At 40.2% G+C, this 23,468-nt stretch overlaps 1 protein-coding gene and 1 long non-coding RNA gene across 2 annotated transcripts in view; one reads left to right on the forward strand and one right to left on the reverse strand.

The window, feature by feature from the left end:
* Positions 1 to 16,624, reverse strand: part of LOC148000187 (uncharacterized) — a 103,668-nt gene extending 87,044 nt beyond the window's left edge. The window contains exon 1 of the long non-coding RNA XR_015641694.1: positions 16,494 to 16,624. This is a non-coding gene — a long non-coding RNA (uncharacterized LOC148000187). The remainder of the gene's footprint in view (positions 1 to 16,493) is intronic.
* Positions 16,521 to 23,033, forward strand: Yae1 (YAE1 maturation factor of ABCE1). The gene is made up of 3 exons (NM_001107356.2): positions 16,521 to 16,659; positions 18,093 to 18,214; positions 19,862 to 23,033. The coding sequence occupies exons 1-3, from the start codon at positions 16,534 to 16,536 to the stop codon at positions 20,274 to 20,276; spliced, it is 663 nt and encodes a 220-aa protein (NP_001100826.1). The 5' UTR covers positions 16,521 to 16,533; the 3' UTR covers positions 20,277 to 23,033.
* The last annotated feature ends 435 nt before the right edge of the window (positions 23,034 to 23,468 follow it).

A 23,468-nucleotide genomic window follows, 5' to 3' on the forward strand; every position in this document is an offset into this window, starting at 1 on the left:
TACTGACGTCCCAGATAAAATGATTGCCCTAGAACAGAAGGATTAGTTTAGCTACATGCTCTGGCAAATGATCAAAAGGGAGGAAAGACAGTGTGGTGGTTTGAATAAGAATGGCTCCTATAGGCTCAAATGTTTAAATACTTAATCCCCAATAAGTGGAACTGTTTGGGAAGGATTAGGGAGTGTGGCTTTGTTGGAGGAGGTGTGTTAGTGGGTATGGGCTTTGAGGTTCCAAACCCCCATGCTATTCTAGTGTCTCTTTCTCCTTCAATGTTGTTGTCAACATGTGATATTGCCAGGGTAATGGCTGTCAGCCACTATATATGCCTGGGTCCCCACAGTGATAGCCATGGATGCCCCCTCTAAAACTGTAAGCAAGCCCCAATTAAATTTCTTTTTATGTTGCCTTGGTCATAGTGGCTCTTCACAGCAAGAGAAAAGTAACTAGGACAACCAGCATTTATTAAGCAGAACAAGGTTGAGTCAGCCCTTATTGTGTAATTTCACTAAATCCTAGTATCAACACTACAGAGGAGAATAATTATCCCAGTGGTAGAAGCCAGCATCCAGACACAGTGAATCACTTACCTAGCAACATGATGCTAAGAAGTAATAGATGTAGGCTTTGAATATCTAGGTCCTATTAAAACATAAAGTCATTCAAACAGCATATTTACACTGGGCAATGTTGGCCTAGATCATATTTACACTAGATCAATGTTGGCCAACTTTTGAAGCTAAACTTAAATACGTATTAATAAGCTGTTAGATACTTGGTGTGGTTGCTGGTTCCCAGCAACCATGATCTTCTGTAAGAGCAGTAAGTCCTCTCAACTACTGTGCCATCTCTCCAGACCAAATAAATAAATAAATAAATAAATAAATAAATAAATAAATAAAATTATTTAAAGAAAAACATATTTTCCATCATGGAGGACCATGTTTCCTTCAGTGATGCTGACCACAAGGGAACATGATTCAAAGATCAGTAGGGAAGGGGCCTTTTGTGAAGTAGGAAGTTTTCTGATCTAGGCTGTGTAAAATCTGTCCTTTAGGTTTTAGGAAAGTCATATTTTTCTTTCAGTGTTTCTCATGTTTGCTAGATCATCTCAAATGCCCTTATTGCTGTAATGTTTCCAACATCTTAGTCTGGTGGTCCTTTGTGAGTGAATGGTTCCTCTTAGATGAGAGATGTCATCCTATAGACTTGTAAGCTACTAGAACAAGCCTAGGCTGGGGCCTGGTCCTGCACCCAAGCTGTCATACCACCCTAGAAGAAGTTGACAGTCTCACTTACAACTTGGAATTTAGCTTGTGTGTTTTTTAGCTGGGTTGAAGGGATAAGAAGCTCTGTAGAGGGCGGAAACATCTTCAAGCTAAAAAGAAGAGCAAGTGTATTTGAGTGTTCCTGAGTAAGTGTGCTGAAACAGTGTTCATTTACTCTGGAAGACATTGTAAAACTGGAGGCATTTGCCAATAGAGTGCAACCTGAGTGCTGTTTACTTAGGAAAGTAGAAGGACAAAGAGAGAGACAAGAATAGGCTACAGGCTGTCGACATATGTATGCTAATGTTCATAATATTGAGTAAATTTACACCACTCTCTTATGTCCCATACATATAGACTATGTGTCCTAACACAATTTCTTACCAAAAATAAAAAATACTCACTAATCATAAGCATGGTCAAAATACATTTTTAAGAGAATTGTGTAGGGTAGAAATTAAGAATCTACTTTACCCATCCACTTACTCATTGGACAGATATTTAGTAAGTGCCTAGCCCCACACGCTGTTCCAGAAACTGGGGATAAAGTAATAAATAAAACACTGCATTTCTACTCTCATAGAGAAGCCAAGGCAGCCAATAACAGTGTGCCACTGTCACAATAAAGAAAGTGGGACAAAATCAAAAAGGGGGAAATGATTAGGAGTTCTGCTTAACACTAAGTTAATTAGGTAAAAGCCTCTCATTGCGCATAGCCCTGAAAGACATGAGAGAGGACAGGAAGAAAATTTGTTTCATCAAGAGATAACAGCATTACAAAAGCCCCAGATGGGGGGCAGTGCTGTAGATGTTCAAAAAGGCAAATAAAGCTGAAAAAAGAAAATGAGGAGGAGAAGAAACAGAATTTTAAAACCAAAAGGATGTTTCAACAAACAACATGTGGAATATTTACTACCTCAAATATTGGTGAGTATGACAAGGAGAAAATGGAGAAAGGCAGAAACATAACTCATACTGATTGAGTGGGGAATGGTTCAATCTACAGAAGGGTGTTAAGGATGAAGAAATAAAATCCTCCTTCTTGGGACTAGAGGGATGGTTCGGCGGTTAGGAGCACTGGCTGTTCTGGCAGGGGATCTGAGTCCATCCCAGCACCTACATGGCAGCTCAAAGCCTCCTGGAATTCCAATTCTAGGGAGTCCAACTTTCTTTTCTGGCCTCCACAGGAGCCAGAAACACATGTGATACACAAACATACATGCAGGCAAAACACCTATACACATAAATAAAATAAAAGCTTAAATTTAAAAAATTAATAAAATCATAAACAAATAACCAGGCAGTGCTGGCACATAACCTTTAATCACAGCTCTTGGAAGCCAAAGGTGGATCCCTAAGTGAGGCCAGCCTGGTCTACAGAGTGAGTCCCAGGATAATAAATGTCACAGAGGATAGCAATTCTTCCTGAGTCACATAAAATATATGCTATCTTACCACCCCACCCCCACCAAAGATTGATTCACAGAAGTTCTTCATTTACCCCATCTTTTGCACACATATGCAGGAGTGTGTGTGCACACATGCAAGGTTATAAAACAGTTTCCAAAATCCTATAAGCAAGGTATTTTTAAAATAAGAAAGGTAAAAGTAAGCATGTAACAGGCAGATGAGTGAAGATTTCACTAGAGGTATAAGCCACCAGCTGTGGTTTTTAGAGATAGGCCACAAGCTTAAAGATACTCATAGTCCAGAAAGAAAGCAAAATATAACCAGTTGCATGATTTATACAAACTGAAGAAAAAAAACTGCCTATCCAACTGAAACAGAAGTGGTGCTCTACCAAAGAAGCTTCTTCCTGTAGGACCTAATCAAGGAGGTGCTTGTTGTAGAAGTTTTGAAGCCCAAAGCAGTATTTCCACCTCACCTTTGACCATTTAATTCCCAGATACAAGACACATATAACCTTTGTATTTACAGTAAACCTTAAACAGCACAAGAGCTGGGCAGGTACCTACCCTCTATGCTACTAGTCTACTCTCTATCTATAGCCCCGAGTTATTACTATGTTCACCTGGGCTGCTCTTAACGTTAATTGGCCAGCCCTTAGGGCCATGCTTCCTTGACTCCTAACCATGGCGGCTTCTCCCTCCTCCATTCACCTTCTTCTTTCCCTCCTGGTGCTCCTCCAACCCCAGCACAAAACCTAAACCCCACCTATGTTTCTTCTACCCAGTGATTAGCTGTTGGCATCTCTATTTACCAACCAGAAATAATGTGAGGGCAGGGTCACAGGTCTCTGTGCAGGCCCCAGGTCTTACTTAGCATTACAGTAGACCGCAAAACCAAACCTCATCACCTGCCATAAGAAAGAACAACATATTTAGAAATGCCCCAGGAGCCCAGACTGCCACTCTTTTGTATTATTTGTTCTCACAAAACATCACTTGTGAAAAGAAACTCCCTTGGGTGAAAAACTCCACAAAAGTAAAATTGATTTTTTTAATAAAACGATCTACTCTGTGAGGGTATAAGAAGGCTTCAGTTTCTTGATGTGACTTTGTGTCTCAACCTTTGCTGTTTATTATGAAAACAGGCTGCTCAAAATGTTAAACCAATACTTCTCCTAAGAACATAGAGGAATGAGAACATGCTTATCACAAATTTAACACCACTGAGACACCACACAGTCACCAGAGTGACTCACGTCACAACACTGAACATGCCACATGCTCCTGGTACAGATGGTACTGCTATACGGAGGTGTTATATGCCAGGGCTGGAGAGTGGCTAAGAGCACTGAATGCTCTTCCAGAGGTCCTGAGTTCAATTCCCAGCACCCACATGGTGGCTCACAACCATCTGTAATGGGATCTGATGTCCTCTTCTGGCGTGCCTGAAGACAGTTACTGTGTACTCATATACGTAAAATAAGTAAATATGTCTTTTTTAAGAAGGCGTTATATGCCAGAAATATCACAATCATTCACGAAATAAGCACTGTACTCCTAGATACTTACACAACGGGGGCGGGAGGGAGCATGTGCCAACACAAAGAATTACATGAATGGTCTTATCAGCACTTTGTCCTGTAAATGAGCAAAGTTGAGGGGGGCAGGTATTTGTTTGAGGTTGTGAGTAATAGTCAAACTGTGGTATATCCATTAATCATACTACGACTCGGCAAGGAAAAGAAAGCTATTGACATACACAGCATCGGTAAATTTCAAAATCAGCCATGACCAAAATAAATAAATAAATAAATAAATAAATAAATAAATAAATAAATAAATAAATAAATACACTGCTCATTTAATGACATCCTGGAAAATGCACGCTAGCGTAGTGACAGCAAGAGGCTCTGTGATTGCCTGAGGAGCAGCAGGTGTGGGATAAGAGCAATAGACAGGGTGGGCGGCACATGAAAAAGAAAGCTATTGATAGATATGCCCAGTGACGCCTTACAGGTATGTGTGTGCATCAAAGCTTAGCAGACTGTGCACTTCTAAAATGTGTGTCACCATTTCCACAAAGAATGGAAGAGAATGGGGAGTGTTTGGTTTTGAAGAAATCATAGCAGTGGAAGAAGCTAAAATAAAGACAAGCCGGAAGAACAAGATCCTACTAGCCAGCGTGATATGCTGTCGCATAACATAAATTGTACCGTTGAAGTTAGCTTTAGTGGTATAAATATTGAGTTAGATCAATATTAGAGATTCTCTGCTCTTCAAATATTAATGGTGTATTTATGTAGTTTACACCATAACTACATAAAATAAGACCATTTTCAACAAGGACACCCAATCATCTGCTTTGTTTAAAGTGAGATCTAGTGATTGTTCAAATTTTATTTCTTTTCTACTGCTAATTATTTCAAATTAAGATAGTTCACATGCCATAAAAGTCATCATGAAAATATACAATTCAGTGTCGGGCATAGTAGCATAGGACTGCAATCCTTTGGAAGAATAGCTGAGGGTCCAAGTTCAAAGCTAGTCTTGGCTATACAGTAAATTTCAAATTAGCTGCACTTTGCAGCAATGTACAATGAATAGCTGAATAGATAAAGTATTCAGTCGACTAGGTATATATATATTAGAGAGAGAGAGAGACCTCACTATAAACATTAACTAGCCAGAATTCTTTTTCTACTCCAGAAAGAACTCTTACCGCCATCAACAGTAATCTCGCATCACCTAGTAACTGCTAATTGATTTTCTGCCTTTCTGCCGACACCATGAAATCACTACATGGCCTCTTGTGATTAGCTCATTGCCTGCTGTAGCACATATAAACAGGACATTTATAGCTGAATACTATTCCACTTATAGACAGGCCATCTTGTGCTTTTCGGCCCATGTTCTATTGCAAGTCAAGGGAAGGAGAGCAAGATGGTGGCACTATCTATACAGAAAAGGCAGGGGACAGATAAGATGTTTAGCAGAAAGAGAACATTTCTATTTTAGGCACACTGTGCACGAAGCACCAATGAGTACAGAGAGAACAAAAACACTGAGCTGCTGTTTGAAGCCACTGAGTGCATGAGGACAACGCAGGCAGAGCACATGAAGCACACACAGCACTTGTCATCTGCGGGCGCTCCTAAGTAACAGCATGTTCAGCCCTAAATCCTAACAGCTAAACTAACGAAGGCCATTTACCCTATACAAAGTCTGCCTCGGTCCAGCTGCCTTCCGAGGTGGCTCAGATGTTCAGGCTGCTTGTATCCGTAACTCCACCATCTCCATATGTGTTGGAAATAAGGCAATACCAAAGTAAAGAGAATAGGGTAGGGTTTCTATTTTGTTGTGTGATTTTTGAGAATTTATTTAAATATAAGCCTATCCTTCACTCCTGCTCAAAGTAATGGTCTCCTTTTCCTTGATGATGATGATGATTGTGTGTGTGTGTGTGTGTGTGTGTGTGTGTGTGTGTATGTGTGTGTGTGTACAGAGATACACAAAAATATAACCTTCTGAGTCTACTTTGGTTGTTTATGTGTATATGATTTCAGGGCTGACTACTTTATATTAGATAAACAATTAGGGGCTCATCCTTGAGCAAGGCTAATTCTCTCTCTCTCTCTCTCTCTCTCTCTCTCTCTCTCTCTCTCTCTCTCTGCAATCGTTAGTTGCATGTGGTCCTTTGTCTAGGGGTGAGACCTCCCCTAAGGTATTTTACTCCCTCCGAGTTAGCATGTCTATTTGTAAGTATATAAATATATCTATAAAAGATCATATTGGGTGAGGTAACCTAAGCCTAGAAACAGAAACACCATATGATCTCTCCTAGGGTTGCTAGTTCCAAATCTTCAAATGCGAGTATTCATTACAGAGTAAACAGAGAAACCAGGAAACTATAAAGGGACCATGAAGGGAGGAGTACAAGAAAGAAACGCAAGATACAGTTGATATAAAGGAGGAAATGGAAAGTGGAGAGGGAACTCTAATTGGAGAGGGACATCAATACAGAAAGAGAAAGAGGAGGGAGTCAAATAACACCAAAGTTCTTTTTGATAAAACCTTGAGAAATCACATTATTTTATAGTTACATAAAAAGATATAATTATCTAAGAAGATATGTATCTTATATATGTGTGTAAATAAATATATATACCTAAAAAGATATATACATGTCCTATATATAAATATATGTATACATGTGTATATAAATTAATAAGATATATAAAGACATATAAGATATATAAAGATATATAAGATATATACCTCATATATATATGCATATATGTATTTTTATACATGCATATATGTGTTTGATTTCCCTGAGGAATATCAGGTGTGGGAGTAAATATATATATATAATATATATGTGTTATATATCATATATAAAAATATATATTAATGTCTGAGATATATATTTTTATATAAGACATATCTCATATATCTTTTAGGTATATATACATATATTTATATATAAGGTGTATATCTTTATATCTTTTTAGATATATATACATACACATACCTAATATATCTTATTTATCTTTTAAGTAGCTGTATTATATGTATCAAATATATATACACCATATATACATATTTATATATTTTATATATGTATTAACTCTTATATATCTTTTTAGGCATATATACATATATATATATATATATATATTATACTAAACTTAAAGTAAGTCTTAAACAAGTTATACTACCTGAGCTGACAGTGCTCCCTACAAGAGACATGAACTATCTTAAAAAAACAAAAAGCCCAGAACTAGACATGAGAAACCACTGTTTGAATTGTTGGTCATGGCAGTCCACGTGACTTTCCAAACAATGTAAGATATTGGTGCTGCCTGTGATTAGCTCTCAGAAGTTGAAGATAAGCCCCTATAGCTGAAGACACCTCACACTTAGGACATAGGATTCAGATTATCTGAGCTGGATATAACCCAAAAACTTCTGTCTGTGAAGTACCAGAAAGTACTATGTAAGCTGCCAAGGGAGGAGAACAATCAATGTCCTATCCAGTTGTGACACATATGAACCACCAATGACCAACATGACAACGTACCCCTAAAGGAAGCAACCAAGAGCTGGACTGACACGAGGAAATTCTTCCTGGTACTGTAAACCTAGCGAACTATCTGGAAGTAGGTAGCTCATGGGGATCAGATAAGAACCTACTAGTGACTGCTTTACTAGATCAGCATAAACCTAACCGTGTTCTGAAACTTAGCCTTATACCCACAGGTCAGTGCAGCTCTCACTCCCTCTTCAGAGAAGCTTCTCTTTGTAAATGGAGACCGTTACAGAAACCCACAGCCGGACAGAATGTAGCAATTAATGGATAGTAGGGAACCTCAGTGGGTGCATCGACAACACAGTTCCTGCACCTAGGGCTCAGGGAACATCATGGAAGAGAGGATGGAATGATTGTAAGAGCCAGAGGAACTGGAAGTCTGCTTTGAGGTTAGGTCCTAGAAATGGCTGTTTGAACAAGACCTGAACAATGACAATATCAATAGGCATGCTAACATGGAAGGGGGAAAAAAAACTAAACATTTTAAATATACCATTCTGTAGAAAGTGACATCAGAGCAGAGACAAAAAGCAAAAAGGCTGGAGTATTGACCTGGCATAAGATAATGGTGTTTAACATCCCCCAATTATGAGAAATTCCTGTCCTTTTCTCTCATAAGTCAAGACCTCCTTCCCAAATGACCATCTCATTGGTTTAGGACACAAAGCTAACCATACCTCATACTGAAAATGAGCCATCCCAGTCTGTTTCTTAGAGTATGTGACCACCAGAATTACTGCCTGGGGCGGGGCAGGGTAGGGTAGGGCAGGAGTTCAAGACCTAAGCTGGGAAGTGAAGAGCATCGTTGCCACTTACTAGCAATGGCCATAATTACTCATGGATGTCCTACTCATGTGCCAACAAATCAGGTAGTTGTATGGGGAACCAGAAGGAAGAGCAGAGATAGGCAACAGTTTAAGTGATGTCTTTCCTATATCTAATGGTGGGGGAAAAAACTCCAAATTCCATTCCCAAAGCAGTCTTTCTGCTTCAAGTAAGTGAGCAATTACCTAGACTGGATAGTCTCTGGCTTTACCTGTAAGATGTTATCTTGACTGAGTTAATGGATGTGGGAAGACCCACTTAAAAAACTGGGTCCCATCATACCCTGGACCACATAAAAAGCTTAGCACCAGCATTCATCTCTGTTTGTTTCAGGCCTCCAGATCAGAAAAAAACCTTCTAGATGGAATTGAAATTTTAAGCTAAAATCACAAACGTAACTAGAAAGCATTAGGAGAAGAAGATACATTCCCACACAGAGGAAACATCATGTGGCAAACTGATGGGTACCAGATCACACCTGACATGGTTGGCCACGTAGGTCATACTTTTATCTTAAGAGTGGTCAGGAGGTATTGGGCAACATTAAGCAAGAAATTCTATCAGATTTTGCTTCAGAGATAATGCTCTGACTGAGTAGGAAAACAGAGAAACGGGGACACAAAGCAGGAAGATCGGTGAAGGCAGCTGTTGTAATGTCTAGGGAAGTGTCGGTGGGGATGCAGAAGAATGAGTAGATATGAGCAGTCTCTAAGACATGGTAAATGCTGAAGACACAGTGATGTGTCCAGAGAGAGGAGGAGGATTCACGCTCCTGGCTTGGGCATTGGGAGGCAATGGAGCCACTGAAGGTCCTCAGACTTAGCTATGCAGCCATCACCCAGGATGGAGAGAGACTGATTCTGTACTTCAGGCTGGGAACCAGAAACTCTGCATTTCTGACGAACTTCCCAGGTAATGTGATGTTATAGGTGTTGACACCTCCATATGAACGGCAAGAAGCTAGAGAACATAAGGGAAGCAAGAGCATTAAAAGAGGAAAAGATAAGGTCACATGATACATTGCAATTCCTGTAGTAAATTTCAGCAGAGAACCCCTGAGGGCAGTTAGCCAGAGCTTATCCCAAGAGCACAGATCTGAAAGTCATGTGAAGATAACCTTGAGGTGCCTTTACCTGCAGATCCCTGCTTATTTCAACAGTGTAGAGGGACTGGAAGCCAGATACCAGGGATGTGAAAAGTGAGAGGTACAGAAGGGACTTTCAAGAGGCTCAGTTGTACAGGGAAAGAGGGATATAAAGAAATAACCTCAAAAGATAGATATAGATATAGATGTAGATATACACATACACATACACATACACATACACACACACACACACACACATACACATACACATACACATACACATACACATACACATACACATACACATACACATACACATAGAGAGCCCATCTGCAAGCTATTAGAAAGAACAGATAGACTCCTGTATGGCATTCCTCCTTCACTTTTTTTCTAGTGCTCAACAAGTGATCTGGGTTGAATTTAAAAGTACCTTTCCTCCTCTCTTTGATAGCTGGCTTGACTTTAGTTTTCCACAGACAAACTAAAATAAAGGAGGCAGGTGCCTAGAATCTTCATACCATCCTCATATCAACCTCTCTCTGCAGTCGCTGTGTTTTTAATGCTCTCCCATCTATTCACACCCATATTAATTTTCTAATACATGTTGCATAACCTTTGAACCAACTTGATAAAAGCCACTCAATGTGCTAATACGGGAATCTATTACTGAACACTAAAGACGAATTTGTAAAAGTTTAAGAGGAAAAAGCAGGAAACCATGTTTCCTTGGTTTTAAAGACATCTTCTGCTGCTTAGTTACCAAAGCTGAATGATTAAGTGCCCGGTGCCAGAAATTCCGGAGATTCCAAGAAAGGTTTGTGCCCTCTTGGAGTTTATTATGTCAACTACCAAGGAGCACTTTGCAAGAGGCACATCTGAAGTGTGGGAAACAAAGATAAAGAATGAAACTCAGCAGGAGACGAGAAATAGAAAGACATAAAGAAGAATTGTTGGAGTCTTTTAAAGTAAAGACAAAGCTGAATGACAACCGGGAGACCGAGGAGAAAGATGTGGCGAATCCTAAAGGCTGACCCCATTAGACTGTGTTTATAGGAAACCAACTGAGCAGCAAGATACAGTTCCTCAATCCTCCTGGGTAAATTCATGTCATGACATCAAAATTTATGCAAGTGTCATACTTATTTATGAGATTTTTTTTCCCTTTAAAGAGTGGGGATTCAATTTTGGAAACAATAGAATAATACACATAAAAAGGACATTGAAAGATTGTCTGGTTGTTGACGGCATCAGTATTTATGAGATCTGCGGTGGTTTCCTAGCCACGGCCACACTCTTCCCGGACAGTCCTCAGCATAACTGAGCTGACAAGGGAGCATGACACGTCCACGTGCGCCAGATGTATGACTCGCCTTGTTCTTTTCTGCAAAGCACTTCATACATTAGCTAAGACATCATGAAATACACACTGCAACCCAGAGCTTCGATCCCGCCTCCCTTCCCTGTCATGGAAGCTGATTAGCATGACTTTCTGATAGCTTACTTTGCCTGACTATATCTCCTTGCCTTAGTTCCTGGTCCCACTGTTCTCATGCATTCCTGTTCCTTAATGGGTATAATTAACAGACAGAATAAAACTGCATACATGAACCTGACTTGGGTCTTATATTCAGAATATACAGAACACTTTTAAAGTGCAGCTGTAGCTGGAGACATGAATCACTTGATAAAGTGCCTGTCGCACAAGCTAAGGACATGAGTTCAGATCCATGGCAACTACATAAAAGCCAGGTGTGGTGGTGCTAGGTGACAGTGGGTCAAATTCCTGGTGCTCACTGGCCAGTCAGCTTATCCTACTCGTGACTGCCAGTGAGAAACTGTCTTAAAATATAAGATGGAAGGCTCTAACATCAAGAATGGACAAATGGGATCTCATAAAACTGCAAAGCTTCTGTAAGGCAAAGGACACTGTGGTTAGGACAAAACGGCAACCAATAGATTGGGAAAAGATCTTTACCAATCCTACAACAGATAGAGGGCATATATCCAAAATATACAAAGAACTCAAGAAGTTAGACCGCAGGGAGACAAATAACCCTATTAAAAATGGGATTCAGAGCTAAACAAAGAATTCACAGCTGAGGAATGCCGAATGGCTGAGAAACACCTAAAGAAATGTTCAACATCTTTAGTCATAAGGGAAATGCAAATCAAAACGACCCTGTGATTTCACCTCACACCAGAGAGAATGGCTAAGATCAAAAACTCAGGTGACAGCAGATGCTGGTGAGGATGCGGAGAAAGAGGAAAACTCCTCCATTGTTGGTGGGATTGCAGACTGGTACAACCATTCTGGAAATCAGTCTGGAGGTTCCTCAGAAAATTGGACATTGAACTACCTGAGGATCCAGCTATACCTCTCTTGGGCATATACCCACAAGATGCCCCAACATATAAAAAAGACATGTGCTCCACTATGTTCATTGCAGCCTTATTTATAATAGCCAGAAGCTGGAAAGAACCCAGATGCCCTTCAACAGAGGAATGGATACAGAAAATGTGGTACATCTACACAATGGAATACTACTCAGCTATCAAAACAATGACTTCATGAATTTCATAGGCAAATGGATGGAACTGGAAAATATCCTCCTGAGTGAGGTAACCCAATCACAGAAAAACACACATGGTATGCACTCATTGATAAGTGGATATTAGCCCAAATGCTCAAATAACCCTAGATGCACAGAACACATGAAACTCAAGAATGATGACCAAAATGCGGATGCTTCACTCCTTATTTAAAAGGGGAACAAGAATACCCTTGGGAGGGAATAGGGAGGCAAAGTTTAGAACAAAGACTGAAGGAACACCCATTCAGAGCCTGCCCCACATGTGGCCCATACATATACAGCCACCAAACTAGACAAGATGGATGAAGCAAAGAAGTGCAGACCGACAGGAGCCGGATGTAGATCTCTCCTGAGAGACACAGCCAGAATACAGCAAATACAGAGGCGAATGCCAGCAGCAAACCACTGAACTGAGAATAGGACCCCCGTTGAAGGAATCAGAGAAAGAACTGGAAGAGCTTGAAGGGGCTCGAGACCCCATATGTACAACAATGCCAAGCAACTAGAGCTTCCAGGGACTAAGCCACTACCTAAAGACTATACATGGACTGACCCTGGACTCTGACCTCATAGGTAGCAATGAATATCCTAGTAAGAGCACCAGTGGAAGGGGAAGCCCTTGGTCCTGCCAAGGCTGGACCCCCAGTGAGCAGGATTCTTGGGGGGAGGTTGGGGAGGGGAACACCCAGAGAGAAGGGGAGGGGGAGAGGTTAGGAGGATGTTGGCCTGGAAACCGGGAAAGGGAATAACATTTGAAATGTAAATAAGAAATACCCAATTTAATAAAGATGGAAATAAATAAAAGAATTTAAATCCATTAGTCATATGCTCACAAAAAATACAGATTTTTATTCTAAAAAATATATATATAAGATGGAGAGTGATTGAGAAGACAACAGACATTAACCCTCCCCGCCTACACACACACACACACACATATACATATATATATGTATATATATATAAATCTGCACATACAATGCATACAGATAGGCTGCATACATGCATGTGCAGACACATACACACACACACAGAGAGAGAGAGAGAGAGAGAGAGAGAGAGAGAGAGAGAGAGAGAGGGATCCTCTCTATTCAGTGGGTCATGTAACTGAATATGAGAAAGTCGTGAAACCTTCAGCAACAGCAAAGGTCTCAGAACAAGCACCAATCAAATACACACAATCAAATGTGTATGAATGAAGGGTGGATCTGGGAGCAGCTGCTCACATTGGATTGTTCACTTCATGCAGCCTAGATCTAAGCACACGCTGTGCACGGCATACACCATCATGCCACACAGTGTCAGCAACCCAGATCTCAACCTCAAGCTAGGGTTGACTTTAGTTAGCTCTTGCATTAAAGGTGTGTGCTAGGCCGAGGCACACAGGTACGTGTTTATAGTAAAGAGAAAGCTCTAGCATCAAGGGCTGAGCTATACCACACCTAGAAACAGTTTTTGTTTTTGCTTTTGTTTTTACAGTTCACAATCTTGGGGTTCACAATGTGAACAAATATCTTGCAACAGTTGTATGAAAATTTCTCAGTGAAAGGGGCCACAGTGAAAGGCCAAATCTTTTAAATTCAGACTTCATGTTTTAGAAAACTTGACCTAGGTTCAAATTCAGGTAAACTAGCAGGCTGGTATCTAACATTAGTTTCCAAGTTATTCCCCCAACAAAACCCAAGCCTAGCTCCAGTTTCTAGGCCCACTCCCAACAAGACCAGCAGCATCTCCAGGTTATTCCCCCAACAACCTACACCCCCAGGTTACAAGCCTAACCCCTGCTTAATGACCACCAATGCAGAGGGGAGCAGAAATTAAATTTATAATATGACTCCTAGCACCAGCCAATTATGTTAAAGGCCACAGTAGTTTTCCAATTAGATCCTTACACACTTACCCCTGCTTGCTGCTTACTATAAAGCCCTGCCATGATAGACATTCCAGGCTCCTCTCTCTGCCAAAACCATCCTGCATGACGGTGGTGAGGAGCCCAAGCTAGACTGAATAAAATAAAGACCCTGCTATCTATAAGTTACATCAGATTGGCTCCTGTCGGGTTTTTGGTTTTTGGTTTTGTTTTTCTTTGTGGTTTTTTTTTTTGGTTTTTTTTTTTTGTTTGTTTGTTTTTTATCTTTAAACTTCTCTGGCACTACAGCAGCAGAATGGCCACAGCAGAGAAAGTTAAAGACCTGGTTTAAAATGCAATAAGACAACTTGTGTGTGTGTGTGTGTATGTGTACATGCACATATGCATTCTTGTGAGTATTCAGGTGCAGTAATGTTAGGGTGCATGTCAAAGGACAACTTCAGCATCATTCCTCAGGTACTATGTACCTTTGGTGAGGGGGTCTGGAATTTATTCACCAAGTAAACTATTCTGGCTGACCAGAAAGCCCAAGGAATCCACTTGTCTCTACCTACCAAGATCTAGAATTACAGACATACATTATTACATCTGGCTTTCTTTTTTAATGTGAGTTATGGGGTTCTAATTCATGTCTTTGTCCTTGCAATGTAATCATTTTACTGACTAAACTATAGCTCTGATATAAAGGGTATGTATTCATTGAAGGGTGTGGAATGAATGCTGGAAGCCCTGTATCCAATCCCCAGCAGCACACGAACTGGGCATGCTGATGCACACCTGTAATCCTAGCACTCGGGTGTTAGAGACAGAAGAGTCAGAAGTTCAAAATTATTCTCACCCTCCTAGTTTTCAGGCCTTGTAAGTTTTCAGGCCTTTTAAGACTTTGTCTTAAAAGATTAAATGTGTTGCTCTTGGGTTTGAATAATTTATAGTTTTTCATCTCCATTGGTGGTTACCTCCTAATTCCTGTCTTGCTTAATTTTTTCTCGCTTTTTTTTTAATGAGAAAGAGACAGGACAGGATTGTCTGTTTTCTTTTTTAAGACTTATTTTTACTTATATGTATCTGTATGTATTTGCATATACATTTGGAGGCCAGAGAGGGCTTGAGACTCCCTGGAGCTGGAGTTACAGGTAGTTGTGAGCTACCACCCACCTGCATGTAGATGCTCAGAACCAAATTAGCATCCTCCAGAAAAGCAGCAAGCATTCTTAACTCTAAACCATCTCTTGAGACCCTGTCCCTTAGGGCTTATCAAACAAGGGATGAGTTGTATTTTTTATTGCATTTATTTTCTTATGGTGTGTCTATGAGTGTGTATGAGTGCACGTGTGTGCAACAGTACATGTGTGGAGGTCAGAGAACAATTTGTAGGAGTTTATTCTCTCCTCCCATCACACTAGTCATGGCGATTGACACAGTTCCTGGGGCTTTACCTACTGAACCAATTCACAGAAGTAGTTTTGAGTTTTGTATTTTACTCATTTCAATCACTATCTCTATTACTTCCTGTTCTGCCATTTTGTTTCTAATTAAGATGTCCATATACATACACCTTAACACATTTTATAATTAGTTTTACACATATATTTATGCGATACAAAATTCTCTCTGAAGAGATAAAATAATAATGGGACTGTAGGGGATAACTTATTGACAGAGCATATATTCATTTGCAAGGCTTGTGGCTCAGTCCTCAGGACAAAAATGTAAAATGAACTAAAACAGTAACCTGTATCCTCTTCTCTCACAGCAGTGTTATTTTTCCCCTATCACTTACAGTCTTCAAACTATTAGTTATATATTATTGTTGGCCAACTGGCCGTTTCTACACTAATGGGAAGTCCATGGACACTGGGAACTTTTACTCCTGTCCCTCAAAGACCTAAAATGATGACTAATACAAAATAGATATTCCAAAAAACTTGTCAGAAAAATTCAGTTACCACATGACAAAACAAGAACGCTGCTGGTATTCAGTTCAACATGTACTCTGAGCCAGGAGTTGCTAATGCTTGAGCCACATTCCTGAAGTGTCATAATCACTGAGGAGACGTCAGGTTTTACAAATGTGTTCGCATTACTCAATCTCAAATTGATACTAGAATCAGCTTTCATATTCTAATGTTCTTGGCTGCACGTGGGTGTCCAATGACTTCAGCACTCGCAGAAACTGAGTCTCAACCCTGGAATGATGGGACTTAGCTTCCAGCCCCCACCCCGTTCCCCGCCGCCCCACCCAGACGCATAGGAGGAGACCCAGCCCCTAGACGCCTGGCTGCCCAGGGAGCCGCACACGCCCCTTCGTCCCACGCCTAAGCCCTTTCCTCCCGCCCCCCGAACCGGAAGCACTTGCCTGCGTTTCCGGTGGCCCCGGACTCGTGGTGTTCCTGGCAATGTCTTGGTTTCGAGCGACTCCCGAGATCCCCAGCCCTGGAGACCAGGACGTGTTTGATGAGGAAGCAGACGAATCTCTGTTAGTGCAGCGGGAATGGCAGGATCACATGAGGAAACGAGTCCAAGTAAATGGGCGGGGCCCGGGACGCACGGGAAAAGGGACTCCCACGAGGGACACAGGCTCCCCCGGGCAGGGGCACGCTGACCGAAGCCTGGGCGGACGAGTGCGGCTCTCTGACCGAGCGCTCCCCAACGTCGCCCCAGTCTTAGGATTTTCTGGTTGTTGATAACTTTTAAACAAGCGCGTTCTTTCGGAGTCCCTGCTGGGTTTGGAGTAGAGACACTGACCAACTAACGTGAACTTTATTCAGTCCTTCAAGAGTTTGCAGTTTGGGGAGGAAAAGAGATGAGGAGAAATACACACTCACTAGCAGATTCGCAGGTGTTCAGTGGGTGGAGAGTCCAAAGTTAGGCGTGGTGTTACAAAGGCTTGAGAAAGGTGAACTGTGACGGTAAGGGGAAGGTAGAGAAGGGAATACTGTTCCGTTTTTATGTTAAATTCGTTATTCGATCCGGACCTGTCTCAACACTCATTAAAACTCTCTTAATAATATCTGGGGAGAATCGGTGCTTTTTCTGGGTGAGAACTACTTGCTAAGATCTGTCTCCACATAGAAGTGGATTCAGAGTATAACGATCTGCGTTCGATCCCTGAAACCCACATCGTGGAAGGACAGAATGGGTTTCTGGAAGTTACTTTCTGACCTTCACACTCAAGCTATGGCATGCAAGTAAATAAATGCCTCCCTCCAGAAAAATAGGTAAACATACGTTACGTAAATAGTCAAAAGATAAGCACTGCATCTACCCAGTATATTAGCCATTAAATTACCCTTTTAAAGGGGCAGTTGTGACTACCCTACTTTAATGTTCCAGTAAGTTAATATTTGTTGAGTCCAGCAACCATCATGTCATTACAAAAATGCCTTAGGCGTCTGGGGCTAAACCAATAATAAGGGGACAAATCTCTACTCCACAGTTCCGATTAGATTTCTAAAATCAGACTTCCTCTGCACTGCTCCTAAAATAGTTCCCTCTTCCTGGCCTTGCCAGCCTCCTTAACTGCCCTGTTCTAACCAGTTATCCAGAGACTAGACATGCAGTTTTTCCATTTTTGTGAAGACTTTTCTAACACGGTTTTTAAAAATTCCCTAACAACTAATGTTTAATGTTTGCACAATAACCCTAGGTTTCCAAAGTGAGTTGAGCATGTGACATGGAGTCATAACGCCTGTCATCACTTAGGAGGGTGAGGCAGTGGGATAATGAGTTCCAGGCCAGCCTGGAAGTAAGATTTTTAAAAAATAAAACTTGATAAGGAAGGATAAACCAATAATAAGGTTTCGGGAGAAACATTCTGCTTTGGATTTATTTATGTCTCTGCCACATCGTAATTCAGTTAACATAATCAAAACCTAAGTTTGTTTTCAAAATTGGTTCTGTGCTTTTCCTGAAAAGGTTTCCTTGGCATCCGTTACAACTGGTTCCTTACTTTTAGGAAGGTTACAGAGATGGGATAGATGCTGGCAAAGCAGTAACCCTTCAACAGGGCTTCAATCAAGGCTATAAAGAGGGTGCCGATGTCATTTTAAACTACGGACTACTCAGGGGAACATTGAGGTAATTTTAAAATCTTAAGTGATGAATCGTTTAGCCTCGGTTCTAATGGTGGTTTTTAATGTAGGTAATATGTAAAAATAAAACGTTTAAAAGTGTTTTTCCTGATGTTAAATACATGACTTCAGAGCATAAGATACTTTCAAAAAGTTTTCTAAGAGTTGTTGTCAGTTCATCCATTTTAATAGGTGTGCCTAATGCGTTCCCTTTGTGCCATTTAGACTAGCACTAATCACTCATGATGGAGTTTTCAGCTTCTAAATAAAGCTGTTTTTCCTGCACATGTAGTAGAGTACAGTATGGAAGGTCTGTCAGCTAGAAGTCCGTGGGGAAAGCCATATTTACTAATAGAAAGAGGTCCTATTTGAGTCCTGAACTTTAAATACCTGTAGGATACCATAGCAATAATGGCAGAAACTAGAGCCAAAGGTCAGGCACACATGGTGACTAAGAGTTGGGCAGGCCTCTTTGATGGGGATACTTTTTAGACTATCCTTATAAAGAAATAAAATACTGCAAAGAATTACATTTAAAAGGAAAAAAAAGTTTTAAATTTTGTTGAGACTTTTAGAAAATTCAGTAGAGTGTATTGTTTAGAACAAGAGGAAGATGGCCAGGAGTTCATCTTCACTTCATGTTTATGACCTTAGGAAGCTTACTGCCCAGTGTTTCGCATCCATTGACACTTTACGTCTATGGCATTTTCAAAGAGGGTTGTAACTCAGGTGTTTGCTCAGCATGCACACAGCCCTGGGTTCAGTACCCACCGAAAAGAGAAAAGAAAGAACTGTTGTTTTTTTATTATATTATATGAAAAAGCAGGGAGGAAGGTGGGTCTACTAGAAAAGTAACAAAAATAATGAAATATATTAGGAGTCAAATTCTTAACACTTTTCAAGAATATTAAAACTCTGTTGGTGATTCTAATGTGTGACGAATTTAGAATGACTGATTTAGAAGCTGTTTGATATCCTTAAAGAAGAAAGTGGGGCTGGTGCTATAGGTCAGGGTTAGGACGCTTGCTTCAACTACCTGATGCCTTAGGCTAAATACTGAGTAGTGCCAAGATAAAAACAGTGACTTGAGGTCACATTGACAAAGTAAGCTGTTGCCCAGGTCGAACTCTAAAATACTCCGGATAATGTTTTTTTGTCTTTAATAATTTAACAAGTCTAGGTTTTCTATTTTAAAAGGAAAGAAAAATAAGAAACTTTTTTTGTTCTTTCTATAAGTAATATCTTACTGCACATAAGTTACATGGCCAAGAAAATGTAAAATAAAAATAGATGGGGCTGGAGAGAGCTCAGTGGTTAACAGCACTGACTGCTCTTCCAGAGGTCCTGAGTTCAATTCCCAGCAACCACTTGGTAACATACCTAAAATAAATGAATCTTAAAATAAAAATACAGTGCTATGAAGGGATATTCTTTAAAATCGTCTATAATATTAAGTCTAGTGATTAACATATTAAGATATACTGAGTCTAAACTTCAGTGTTATTTACATCATCACTTCTTAATTTTGACATGCATTATCAGTTCAGTATCTCTGCATGGTACTGTCTCGAAGAAAGGCGTGTAGTATTTAGTACTCTGAATGCCTGTGACTCGTTTTTTTCCTATTTAACTCTTGTTCCTATATTCCCCTCAGCGCTTTGCTTTCCTGGTGTCACCTTCATGGTAATAGTTCAACGCTGATTGGCAAGATAAATAACCTTCTGGATGCAGTTGGCCAGTGTGAAGAGTGTGTGATCAAACATCTGAAATCAGTTACGTCACCGCCACACATTACAGATTTATTGGACTCCATTGAGGATCTGGACCTTTGTCATGTAGTCCCGCCTGAGAAAGCTGTTGAAGCAAGAGGTGACACTAGTGCTGACATTAGCACAGATGCTGACAGGAGTCCGAATGGGATGGATTGTTCACATCCAGAATGTTGCAGAACACAAGAGCATGCGCATTTGGAAAAGCCAAGCCTCACTTGGATTCTGGAACAGACATCCAACTTGGTGAAACAGCTGGGAATATCAGTAGACATATTACAGCACCTGAGACAACTGTAAAATTATCTCCCCCTTTCCAGAGGAAGTAATGCTCGGAGTATTACTTAGAGCATTGTGTTCTAGATAAGGTAACCACTGATTGATTAATTCCTGTGTGGAATTAACACTAGTAAATGAAATGACATTTGTCTTTGTCATTGGTAAATTGTCTAGTTTTAGATACACTCAGTAATCCTCATTGTCATTTTCAAATTTCTAATCAAAATCAGTCGTTTTTGTACTAACAAGAACCAAACATTTTAGAACAAGAAAAAAAACCTAATGTTGCTTTCTGGTTTTGTTGGAATTGGGTGGTTTGGGACCTCTTCACCAGCAAGTAAGCCAGAGTTGCCAGAAACAACCTGAAGGCTAGCATAGATAAGTAGAAGCAGATCTATAGATAGCTATACGTTAAAGTCAAGAGACTGTAGAAACTGACACAATATTTATGTCATTGAATGAATAATAAAAAGCAAAGTACTAAAACACCTTATTTACATATTAGCTAAAGTTGTTGAATTTCATGAAAAATAGAAAAAAATATAGTTTGTACTAAACTGTAAAGAAAAGGAACTACTTAGTTTTCTAGGTAATGAGGACTTGGCCATATTTTCTCAAAATGTGACAAGCTATTTCTGTCTGAACTGCAACTTTGCTTGTTATTTACATTAGAATTTAAAAAAACATTACTGCTTTGACACGAAATATATAATCTAGAATAGACAGAGTCACAATGAGATTTTTGTTCCATGACCCAGGATCAGGAAAGGAGATTTTTCATCACTTTTTCCCACCTGCAGTTATTATGAAATGCCTGACTTGAGAGCAGCCCAGATAATTGTCCCTTACTGACAGCATCGGTTGCTATCTAGCCAGTATTTAGCTGTGCTGAAAGATGCATTCATGAGAGACTGGCTGGAGAACCTTGTAAAGGAACAATATGTTCTGCAAGTTTCTTAAGTCCCTGTTTAAAATGCACAGAACATTAAGAAATTGGAGTAGCAAAATTTGAAATAGTTTTGTAGGTAAACTAATACATGCTTTAAGAATCAAAGAAACATTTGATGGCTGGGTTTTTATTTTGAAACTTTGTGGTCCTTGGCTTTGAACCTAGGACCTCATGATCAGTTTCCATATTGAAATCTCAAACCCACAGAAGTCTTTAAAGTGTCAGTGTTGCTCTATACTGCATTTTCCATAGACATAGTCATCTCCAACAGTGTAACCATTCTAAGATTTGAGAGTAATAAATTTTGAGGTTTTATCTAGACATACCCTGATAAGATTCCCTAAATAGATGACCCCTTGCCGTCATTAATTGCATAAAGTGCCCTAACACTAAAAGTCACAGAACATGAAGTCAGGTATTAGCTGGGGGAGCTAGAGAGGTGGTTCAGTGGTTAAAAGCATTTGCTACACACCCAATATCCACTTAAAAGTTAAATATGGTCCCAAGCATACATTAACCCCATACATAATGAAGAATTGCAGGTACATGCTGGCTTGCCCCAGAGAGAGTCTATAGAATGCCGAGTTACCCTGCCCTCAAGTTATCTGATTGGTAAATAAAGATGCCAATATCTGGGCAGAAGAAACATAAATGGGGTTTAGGTTTCACGGGCTTGGTGTTGGAAGAGAACCGTGAGGGGAAGGAGAGAGCAAAAAAGCTCGGTCCTGAGGACTGGCCGATTGAAGTTAAAAGCAGCCCAAATAAGACCTAATAAATAACTCAGGGTTTTCGATAAATAAATTCTAACATAGAAGATAATCAACTGCCCAGCTTTTATACTGTTTAAGTCTTATTATAAATATGAAAATTATGTGTAGTTTTTATATTAAAAAATGGTCTAAGGCAACATAAAAACTCTTGAGACATAATTTCTACAACATAGAGATTGCTAAGAGGACCTCTGATGCCCTCTATCCTCTGTGTATGCATGCAAAGACGTATACCCATACACCACACACAAAAGGCGGGAACTCTTGCTTTTCCAAAGCTCTAAGTAGCTCCTGGACTACAGATGGTATGATCAACCAGAAACAGTAATGGAAACTACTTGACTCGGCCTTGCTTTCCATGCTGAGCCATCCAGGTCTCATGAAAAGGCCCTAGTGAATGTAAAGGGGAAGGCAAGAGTGCCCTGCGGCTGTGACAAGTTCATGGCCAAGAGATTGCATCTGAAGTAAGTTACTTCTGGCACTGGCACAGCTAGATCTTTTTAAGCAAATGGGGAAGGGGGACCCTTTCCTGGCACGTAAGTCATTAGAACTACTAAGGCCACCACATTGTGATTTGCAGACTGAGTAGACAGCTAAATTCCTCTCCAAGCATCATCATTTGCAGCCATGCACCACTTGTTGGGATGGATTTTGAGAAGTATGACCCCGGGGAGTTCCATTGAACAAATATTAAAAAATATAAGGTGCTTATGATGTCACAAAGAGATAGGACCGTATGGGACCATATTGTGTCTGAACCTCATTTTTGACTAAAACATAACTGTGCGGCACTGTTTGCTAACTGCTTTCGTGGTAAACCCAGATAAAGGCCAAGTTATGATTATGATCCTCCTCACTATTCAAAGTAAGGTTACAGCTCTTATTGCTTTGTGTTCTAGTCTAAGACCTAGGAGAAAATAGTTAATGGATGTGTGTATGTAGATTGGAGTCTTTAACTTATTTTTTTAATTATTCCCAAATTTCATTTGTAAATGAAATAAGCGTAAGCTGTTCATAAACTACCTACCAATAAAGACTTTGCTGTCCAGACATCTCAAACCCCCGTTGTGAACATGCTACTCTCTCATAGATGTCTTTCATGACTAACAGACTTACAGGGTTGGATGCTCCTGCCTCAAATGCTTGCTGTCCACTCACACCCTCTTCACACTGTTAAGATCACTGTTAGGCAAGTTCACAGCTACCCCATCCCTAAAATGTTGTCCACTTGCCTGTCCACAGACAGTTAGCTACCCCTTCCCGTAAGTCCTTCTGCTTGCTTGCCTTTGTTCTTGTCCTAGTTACCAGTTTATCAGTTTACCAATACTTTGCTTTTTGTCCATTCTTTAAATCTCTGGAGGTCTTATTCTTGGGCCCCTTTTGGGTTTTTGACGCTAACCAGATGATGTCACCTCCCATAGTACCCACTAAACATTTTAGCTCCCATCTTTATCTTTATCCCAGGCTCCAGAGCTAAACTTACACCTGCCAATT

This window comes from Rattus norvegicus, chromosome 17 (assembly GCF_021556685.1).
Source record: "Rattus norvegicus strain SHRSP/BbbUtx chromosome 17, alternate assembly SHRSP_T2T, whole genome shotgun sequence".
In the NCBI taxonomy this organism is placed as follows: domain Eukaryota; kingdom Metazoa; phylum Chordata; class Mammalia; order Rodentia; family Muridae; genus Rattus; species Rattus norvegicus.